The sequence below is a fragment of the Pristiophorus japonicus genome, chromosome 16 (assembly GCF_044704955.1).
Source record: "Pristiophorus japonicus isolate sPriJap1 chromosome 16, sPriJap1.hap1, whole genome shotgun sequence".
Taxonomy (NCBI): Eukaryota; Metazoa; Chordata; class Chondrichthyes; family Pristiophoridae; genus Pristiophorus; species Pristiophorus japonicus.
Window position 1 is genome coordinate 105,567,182 of NC_091992.1, and position 9,985 is coordinate 105,577,166.

The following is a 9,985-nucleotide window of genomic DNA, read 5'->3' on the forward strand; positions in this document are numbered from 1 at the left end:
AATTTTGCTGTGTATCTTGCTGTCTGTCCTCTGCAATGTAGATTTTGCCTTTTTTAATAAAGGAACTTTGTTTTTTTTTTACAGAGCGGAAGAGTAAAACCGATTGGGAGTCTTTACTTACACATGGAGAAATTGTCTGAGTGGCTGGGGGCTTGAATTTTGCCAGACATCAAGCCAAAAAAAAACCCATAAGCTTATCCTCAGTAGGGAGGTGCTGTTAAAGATTCTGTAATAGATGTTGCAGTAGAGTCTAATCCAATAGAATGCATTTACTTTATAGTCATTTATAATTCACTGCTTTCAGTTATGAACAATATAATGCAGTTTATCATCAAATACAGTGTTAAAGATTATGCACAGCAAGCCTTATATCTTTTGTAACTAATGCAAAACAGCCATTTTGTTTCTCACATGCAAAAACCTTTGGTTTGTTTAAGCCTCAATGGAGAATTTGTTACAGGGTTGTAGTACGTGAACTATTTTGGGATGTTTTGGTTTGTAAACATGGATTTGTAATTCTGAAAGGGCAACATTTGCTTGAAATCTATTACATGTGTCACTACCTTTGACGATGTTTAATAAAGTCTCAAGAGGTTACTATAGCGCTGTGGTGGTTCATTATTTCTCTTTTTTTTTTATACTGTGGGAGGCTATCTCTGTCCAATAGGACATAATAATAATTTGCATATCATATCCTGTAACTGAAGTGCTTCAGCAATGATTATATTCTATCCATGATGGGGGGACTTGGAGGTGCTGATGGTATTCCCACTTTTGTCCTTGGTGGTAGGGGAGAGAAGTGCTTTCAAAGTAACCTTGGTGAATTGATGCAGTGTATCTTGTAGATCATATATACTGCAGCCACTGTGCATCAGTGGTGCAGAGTGGATGTTCAGTCCAGTGACTGGCACTAATCAAGTGAACTACTCTGTTGTAGATGGTGTTGAGCTTGGCTCGGGACAGAGAATTGGGCTCAACTCTGTTAGCTCAAGGCAGACTCATTATCCTGGTTCTCACACACAATTGTTGGGCCGTGTACTGGAGGCCACCTGTGGAATCTATTCCAACATGGAGTCAATATCTATGGGAAAGAGGGACAAACATTGACACACGGTCAAATTAACCTGTTTAATCAACATTACTGCAACACATGGCACCGAGCCGCATTCAACTGGTTTTTGCCTTGTTTTAACTTGAACTGCAGTCCAATTATTCAACCAGGAACCAATAAAAGCTGTTGTGCCTGTAATCCTATTACAAAACCAAATGCACATATTTAAATTTGACTCTTATAATTAGTGACTAGTCTAAAAGTCAATTCTATATTTTAGATAGTTGTGCATCAGAATTCATCTTTGATCACAATGTAGAGAATTGCTATTGGTTTACACCCATGGAGACCAAATTGAAGCCAATACTAAAGGTGATCATTGAGGGCCATAGAATCCTAAAATGTTAAGCACAAGAACCAACAATGCAGCCTGTAAAGTCTGCGCCTGTGTCATACTCCCTCATCTTGCCCTACTTGCGTGCCTATTCCTCGTTCAGCAAAATATGTAACCCCTTTCAAAATAATCTTTGCAATCTGCTTCAACAATGGCTTGTGCCTGACCATTCCACATTCACTGGTATAATTCCACACTCTAACCAGAGTGATTCTGAGATTCTTTTCTCGTGTGACCTTTGCAGGAGCCTTTTCCCTGTCTGGCCCCTTCCCATCAAGTTAGAATTCAAAGGACTAAAATGGATCTGCTACTGTACTACAATGAGGAGCTTGGTACATTGAGAATAGCTTTTTTTAAAAAAGGATATTGGCCTTAATCTTGCACTTGGGTGATATTTTCCACATTTTGCCCTGTGTTTGATAAATGTTTGCAACTTAATTTAGACACTGTTATTATCCAAGGGAAAATTCATCTTGTTTGATGACTGCACGATTTCTTCAGGTAGAATTGAACAGTTTAATATATTTGGCTACAGCAACAATCGGGAGTCTAGATTAAACTCTTCAAATTATGGGAAGAACCAATGCAGAAAAAAGGGAAGGAAACAGACCTTTAAGATTTTTCCCAAAAGGAAGGTTTGTTCTAAATGTTGATGGGTGGTAACTCCCACTGAAGCCTTAACATTGAGAAACATGGCATAAATTACAGCTCCACACTAGGGGCTGGACTTTCCACTTGGTTTGCTAAGGCCCAAAAAGTGGGTGGTGTTCCAACCTTAGCAATGTTTCAGCTTTCATGATCCTAACTTCAAACTCCAGCATGTGACCATTTACAAGTAATGGTGAAATTAGATCCCATCACTATTGCTATAAATGTCCTTTGATCTGCTCATATTTTAGTACAATCAGTAACTATAAGACCCTTAAATAACACACAAATTATGAGCCCCTTTTAAGCAGCCTTTCATTTCCTCTGACATTCAAAATGGCATCCGTAGTAGAGTTTTGTAAGGAATGCTGGGTAAGAGCAGCTTTTCTCCAGCGATATCCAATGATCTTCTCACCGAGTGATCAGCCCGGTGATGTGTGGGCGATCACCTCTGATGTGACACAAAAGTTGGGCCGGCAATTTTTTGGCGATGTTCTGGCCCAAGCAAAATGGGTGACAGCCTGCCTTTTGGACGATAAATGGCTGATAGCCCAGCGATTTCCAGTGGAAAGTCCAGCCCCTAGTGATGGCATTCACCATTCAAATATTTAAGTAGACCATTGAATCTTGATGGCTGCTTCCATCATGATTTTGCACCGTTGGCTGCAAGTATGATGGAGACTAATCCAAATCCCAAAGGTTAAATCTTGAGTTGTTTCTTGATCAATATATTAATGAATGCTGTGGAGCAGGTAATCTCCTAATTCAGTCACTGCCATTGCCTCAGGCAGAACAAGAAAGGTGGAGCTTCAATAAATCCTTTCCATGAAATGCATAACCAGTGAACCCATGCAATAATATCACTTTATTAATGCACTTGGATGCCTCATGAAGGATGCAACAATTTTGACTTTCTAAATCCATTATGCACCATCAACTGGGTATATGTCACATTCTATATATCTTGTCTCTGAAAAGTTGTGGGTGGTGCAAGTCCCACTAGGGAGTTGAGCACAAAATCTAAGCTACCACTTCAGTGCAGCACTGCGGAAGTTTGTGGGACCATGCTGTGCACAAATTGGCTTCTGCATTTCCTATATTGCAACGGTGACTACACTTCAGAAGTACTTCATTGGCTGTAAAGCGCTTTGGGATGTCCTGATACTGCTGTGTAAATGCAAGTTCATAGTGAGATCATTGTTGAAAATAGCTAAACTGCTCAAACAGCATCTGGTTTTCTCAAAATAAATCCGGTACAAATTCAGGATTAGAGAACGGGTGAACTGCACAATTGGTTTTACATATAGATGTAAAATGCTAGTTGGGGTGCAACACTTGAGCACTATGCTGGTAAAGTGAAAAAATATAATCAGCTTCTATTGCAATATGATGTTGAATCAGTTGAGCCCGTGTTTAAATATCTCCTTTTCACCTTCACTACAGATACTGCAATGTAGTTTATTTAACACCCCTCTGTTGTCAGCAATTTTTTTGCTGTAAAGCAAAGATTCCTGCTGGTAAACAAAGTGACCAATATGTCAGTACTGTAAGAACACAGCAATCTTTACAATAACATTTGGCAGCGTTTTTAAAGAGCGAGTTTCATATAAAGGATTTGCAAAGATTTGGGAATACTCTATTATAAGCCTATGTTGTGCTGCTAAGCAGTTAGAGCAGATGAGGTAGTAACTTTAAGAACCATACACTCAGTACTTTTAGGCAAATATAAAACATTTCATAAAGTTGCTATCTGAGAACCAAAGACTTCATGACCAAGCACAAGCTAGATAATTTCTGTTAGTTAGCATCATTCTTCGCAAATATCACACTTAATTGTGCATTTTGCTTTCTATTCTAGGATCCAGCGAGAACAACTGGCTGCCATCTTCCAGTTAATGAAAGAAAAGAAAGAAACCTTTGGTGAAATGTCAGAAGGAGATATGGAAGAACAGCTTAGACTTTATTCTCTTTAGTTTGCAACTATTTACTCTTAACGGTTATTTAATAATCTAATGTAGGGCTACCATTGCCAAGGCAAGACAATGCTCATGTTACTTCAATTTAATTGATATAGTGTTTTAGATATATTAACCATTGCAAAAATCCTTTTTTTAAAAAAAAATTATTTTCCATTTAACCAAAGACATTGTAAAGATACGTGTTAAAAGTTAGTCCATTTATTGTCTATAGCATATGTGGATGCCTGCACGAGATAAAGTGAAATCGTTGTGTTCCCTGCAGTCATATTTTTATTTCCATAATGTATAGGTTATAACCGTTTTATAAAAATAATTTTCACAACCTAGGCATCTCTATGGTGCAAGTGTACAGTAGTACACTTGTCTTTTTTTTTAACAGTTCCCAGTCAATATCTTGGGGCAGATCTATTGTGTGGTTACAGAGTTATGAAAGAAAAGCCTTGGTCAATCTCCATCCTTCATTTACTCGATTGCATTTATTGAAGTATCCCTCATTTATGGAACTTTATTCAGACTGAGCTAATAGGTCACCATCACACTGCTCACAGTCTGGGATTGAAGTGTGTTTCCTGATTCAGTCCCAATGCATCAACAGTTCTTCCATGTTTAGTGAATGACTGACACAAGGTGACATTTTACAAACCTTACTAACATTGAAAGATACAGGCCTCATAATGGAATGTTTGTAATACTATTTCCCTACCACGTTAGAAAACTTACTTAAGATGTAGTCATAATTGTTCTTTTCTCCTCAAAACATTATTCCCAGTTCCTTATGAAATATTTCATAGAATAGAGAATCATAGAAATTTACAGGATGGAAGGAGGTCATTTTGGCCCATCATGTCTGCGCCGGCTGGCCAAGAGCTATCCAGCCTAATTCCACTTTCCAGCTCTTGGTCCATAACCCTGTAGGTTACGGCATTTCAAGTGCACATCCAAGTATTTTTTAAATGTGGTGAGGTTTTCTGCCTCTACCACCCTTCCAGGCAGTGAGTTCCAAACCCCCACCACCCTCTGGGTGAAAAAAATGTCCCCAATTACTTTAAATCTATGCCCCCTGGTTGTTGACCCCTCTGCCAAGGGAAACCGGTCCTTCCTATCCACTGTATCTAGGCCCCTCATAATTTTATTCACCTCAATCTAGTCTCCCCTCAGCCTCCTCTGTTCCAAAGGAAACAGACCCAGCATCTCTAAAACTTTCCTCATCGGCAAAATTCTCCAGCCTAGCCAACATTCTTGTAAATCTCCTCTGCACCCTCTCTAGTACAGTCACATCTTTCCTGTAATGTGATGACCAGAACTGCACGCAATACTCCAGCTGCGGCCTAACTAGTGTTTTATACAGTTTAAGCATAACCTCCTTGCTCTTGCATTCCATGCCTTGACTAATAAAGGCAAGTATTCCACATGCCGCCTTAACCACCTTATCTACCTGGCCTGCTACCTTCAGGGATCTGTGGACCTGCACCCCAAGGTCCCTTTGTTCCTCTCCACCTTTCAGTATCGTACCATTTTAATGTGCATTCCCCTGCCTTGTTAGACCTCCCCAAAAGCATTACCTCACACCTTGTCCGGATTGAATTCCATTTGCCACTGTTCTGACCAGTACATTGATATCTTCCTGCGGTTCACAGCTTTCTTCTTCATTATCAACCACACAGCCTATTTTAGTGTCATTTGCAAACTTCTTAATCATACCCGCAACATTCAAGTTCAGGTCATTGATATATACCACAAAAAGCAAGGGACCCAGCATTGAGCCCTGCGGAACCCCCCTGGATACCTTCCAGTCACAAAAACACCCATCAACCATTGCCCTTTGTTTCCTGCCTCTGAGCCAATTTTGGATCCAACTTGCCACTTTGTCCTGGATCTTATTGGCTTTTACTTTCGGAATCAGTCTGCTATGTGGGACCTTATCAAAAGCTATGCTAAAATCCATATACACTACATCAAACACACTGCCCTCATCGACCCTCCTGGTTACCTCCTCGAAAAATTCAATCAAGTTAGTCAGACATAAGCTTCCTTTAACAAATCCATGCTGACTGTCCTTGATTAATCTGTGTCTTTCCAAATGAAGATTTATCCTGTCCCTCAGGATTTTTTCCAATAATTTTCCCACCACTGAGGTTAGGCTGACTGGCCTGTAATTACTCGGTCTATCCGTTTCTCCCTTTTGTTAACAAAGGTACAACATTAGCAGTCCTCCGGTTCTCTGGCATCACACCTGGAGCCAGAGAGGATTGGAAAATGATAGTCAGAGCCTCTGCTATTTTCTCTTTTGCTTCTCTTAACAGCATGGGATACATTTCATTCGGCCTGGGGATTTATCCACTTTTGAAGCTGCTAAGCCCTTTAATACTTCCTCTCTCACTATGTTTATCTCATTTAATATTTCACACTCCTCCCTCATTGCAAAGTATGCATTGCCCCTCTCTTTTGTGAAAACAGATGCAGAGTATTCATTAAGAATCATACCCATGTCTTCTGCCTCCACACACACAGTTCCTTTATGGTCTCACTTGCTCTGTACCCTCAGGATCTCCTTGAATGCCTCCCACTGCTCTGACACTGGTTTACCATTAAGTAGCCATTTCTAGTCCACTTTGGCCAAATCCCATCTCAGCTCAGCAAAATTTGCTTTACTCCAATTGAGAATTTTTATTCCTAGTCCACCTTTGTCCTTTTCCATAACTACTCTAAATCTTATTGAATTATGATCATGAGCACCAAAATGCTCTCCCACTGATACCCCTTCCACCTGCCCCCAAACCAAGTCCAGAACCAGCCCCTCCATTGTTGGGCTTGTTACATACTGGCTAAAGAAGTTCTCCTGAATGCATTTTAGGAATTCCGCTCCCTCTGTACCATTTATATTACTTTTTCCCCAATTAATATTAGGGTAGTTGAAATCTCCACTATTACAGCTCTCTAGTTTTTGCACTTCGCAGCAATTTGCCCACATTTTGTTCTTCTATCTCTGACTGACGATCGCCCCTTTGTTCTTCAATTCAACCTATATGGTCTCGTTTGATGACCCCTCTAACATGTCATTCCCTTCTCACAGCTGTAATTGTTTATTTAATCAATACTGCAAGCCCCCCCCCCTTTTACCCCCCTCTCTATCCCATCTGAAAACCCTGTAACCAGGAATGTTGAGCTGCCATACCTGCCCTTCTTTCAGCCATGCCTCAGTCATTGTTATAATAACATACTGCCAAGTGTCTATCTGTGCCCTCTTAACAATTCCATGATCTATTTAAAACACTTGGGTTATGTCTCCCTTCAATTATGTCTCAGTTTTGACCGCATAGCAATCAGTAAAGATCCAACTTTCTCCTGTGAAGTAGAAATCGCATCACATTTGCCATTGTCTCTTGTGGTCTCGGGGACAGGGGTCGCTGGCATGCTTTAAAAAAACATTCAAAGAACTTTGAAGCATCAAATGAGCATTGTGCCATTGTAGTGGATGTAATATTTTCACTGTAATGAAAACTGCTTTTTAGAATCCAATCTGAAGACCCAAATTCTGAGTGAGATTTTGTTTCTTGTTATTTTTTAAAGGCCTGGAATGCTTTGAAATTTTTCTGCGGTAATAATAATAAAAAATAAAATGTACTGTCCAATTTAATTACCTTCACGTAGTCCAGTGCTGAAGTCCAGGGACAAACCTGAGCTTGGAGACTTTATAGTTTGTTGTGCCTCCTTTCTAATTTTCTTTAAGGTGGAACTGGTAGAATAGGTAAAGAAGTTTTCTTATCTGAAAATATGTAACCTATAATATTTTATTTCAAACTACTGCAAAACAATACTTATTTTTACGTATCTGATCTACCTCAAATATTTTCACATTTAAAGGTGTCTTAAAAAAGGCTTGTAATCCATTTTGGAGTCTGACAGAAATAGATGAGAAACAAAATATTTGGCAGTAAGAATAAAGAAACTATCCTGTTTAATTTCTTTTTCTTAAAAATACAGGCTTTATTTGTAGATTTTGTTACAATTTGTGGTATTACATTGACAGATGTAAGAAATGTTCACATGTTCTGTAAGAAATACAATTAAACAGTATGGTAGTTTGAAAGATGAAATGTGTACATAGATGAACCTTGTTACGCTTGTGCAGCTTAATTCTGATGGTTATATTCCCGTGAGAGGTAAGTGAATAACCAATGTTTATTGAAAATAGGGTTTGACGTATGAGTTTTAAAAAAATTGCTTGGTCTAACTTGAGTAATATGCATACTTTAACAGTGGTCTATTAAAGGGAAGAAATTCTGATTTCTGTGTTACAGCTACTTTCCAAATTACTTTTGGCGGACTTCTCTCGATCTCATCTTCAACAGATGGGGAGGTGAATGGTGTACACCACACGTTCTTCAGGGTAAACGGCTCAAGCTGTGTCCTTTCATAGGTATAGGGATAACCAGGGTGAGATTGGAGGCTTGGCTGAGAGCTGGCAGAAATCAAATACGGAGTTGAGACTGAAATTTGGTTCCAAATAGAATGACAATATTTTACTGCTGGAGATCCAAGCCTCTCTTTCTTTGCACCTTTTGAACTCACACTGTGAAGGTGAAAGATAAAGATGGTCAATTTAAATGACCGATGATAATCACAGGTAATATTTAGTGGGGTAGAGTTTCTGCTTTGGGCACAATCCAGCGCAAATTGTGCCCGTTTTGAAGTGATCCCCCCCCAGTTTCCACTGAAACTAATTTACATCTTATTGAACACAACATCTGCCACGAAACAGTGCAATCAGGCAGCGTTTTAAAATGTAATCTTTTTTTCCAAAAATTGCTGTTAAAAAAAAACCTTGATATATTTAAGAATGGTAACTTGGTGAGGTTTGAGCAACTGAAAATGGGTTCATCACAAAAAATAACCATTTTAAATTACAGTATCAATCCCGCACCTGTGAGTAACCTGATTTTAAATGACTGAAAATTACTTTAGAAAATAGATTGGTGTATTTTTTTTAACTTAAATTGGGGTGCAGAAGTGAGTTCATTAGTAAATTTTTTAAACAGTTATCTTAAATTGTGCCTACTGGTGTCCTTGCACTCAAAATTCCAGCTTAATCTTTGGAGCCACCTCGAAGGCCTGAGAAGACGTGCAATTAGCGGAAACTCCCAATGTTGATTTAATGCACCCGGGAGGTGGGGGGAGGGGCAGTTTTGTGGGCGGGGCCAGCTTCTAGCAAGATGTTTTTAAGACTGGTGCAAAAGATTGTGGAAACTAGAGTTGTGCTGAACTTAATTTGAGTTTAAAATTCTGTGATCTTTTGTGCCAGTTACACTGATTTCAGGCGAATTGTGCTGAAAAAAAACAACACAATCGGATAGAAACTCCAGGCCAGTGTCTTTCGAGGTTTGTATAGACATTAACAAGCATAACGTGATGGAAAAAGTGAAAAATGGATCTGGAAATAAGTATTTGTAAACAGCCTGTGCAAATGCTAAACAGAGTAATTTGAAGTGTTACCATTATTCCAATCAAATTACTGTGTAGTCTATATCCATGACTCAACAATACGTTTATGGAAAGAACATCTGCCTATAAATTGAACTTAATTTCTGGATTTAATTTGCAAATGTAATAAATGGTATAAAGCAGCCATTATCCTTTATCATAACATTGAAGAGCAACAAAATGTTAAGGCAAACGTATTATGCACCCTCAGCACAGGCAGCGAGTTATCTGTTGGACTTCGCAAGTTAAAGGCGGAATGAAGATACTGTCTGCCCATCTTGTGCTCTGAAAAGAGAAAAGGACATTTCTGTATTATAAAACTCTTATAATTTATTTCCCAACTAATGGAATTATTTGAGGATGTAACGAACAGGTTGGATAAAGGGGAACCAGTGGATGTCGTGTATTTGGGCTTCCACAAGGCACTTGACA

At 39.0% G+C, this 9,985-nt stretch overlaps 1 protein-coding gene across 5 annotated transcripts in view; it reads left to right on the forward strand.

The window, feature by feature from the left end:
- Positions 1-4,326, forward strand: part of LOC139226697 (matrix-remodeling-associated protein 7-like) — a 137,625-nt gene extending 133,299 nt beyond the window's left edge. For 3 of the 5 annotated variants that reach the window (XM_070857650.1, XM_070857651.1, XM_070857647.1), the window contains one exon: positions 85-602. Coding sequence is in view for 2 of the 5 variants with exons in the window: in XM_070857651.1 (XP_070713752.1) it covers positions 85-97 (13 nt within the window). In the remaining 3 variants the exon portion in view is untranslated. Of the gene's footprint in view, positions 1-84; positions 603-3,951 lie in introns of those variants that run through there. The other 2 variants (XM_070857652.1, XM_070857648.1) reach the window with 2 other exon arrangements.
- Positions 4,327-9,985: the final 5,659 nt, after the last annotated feature.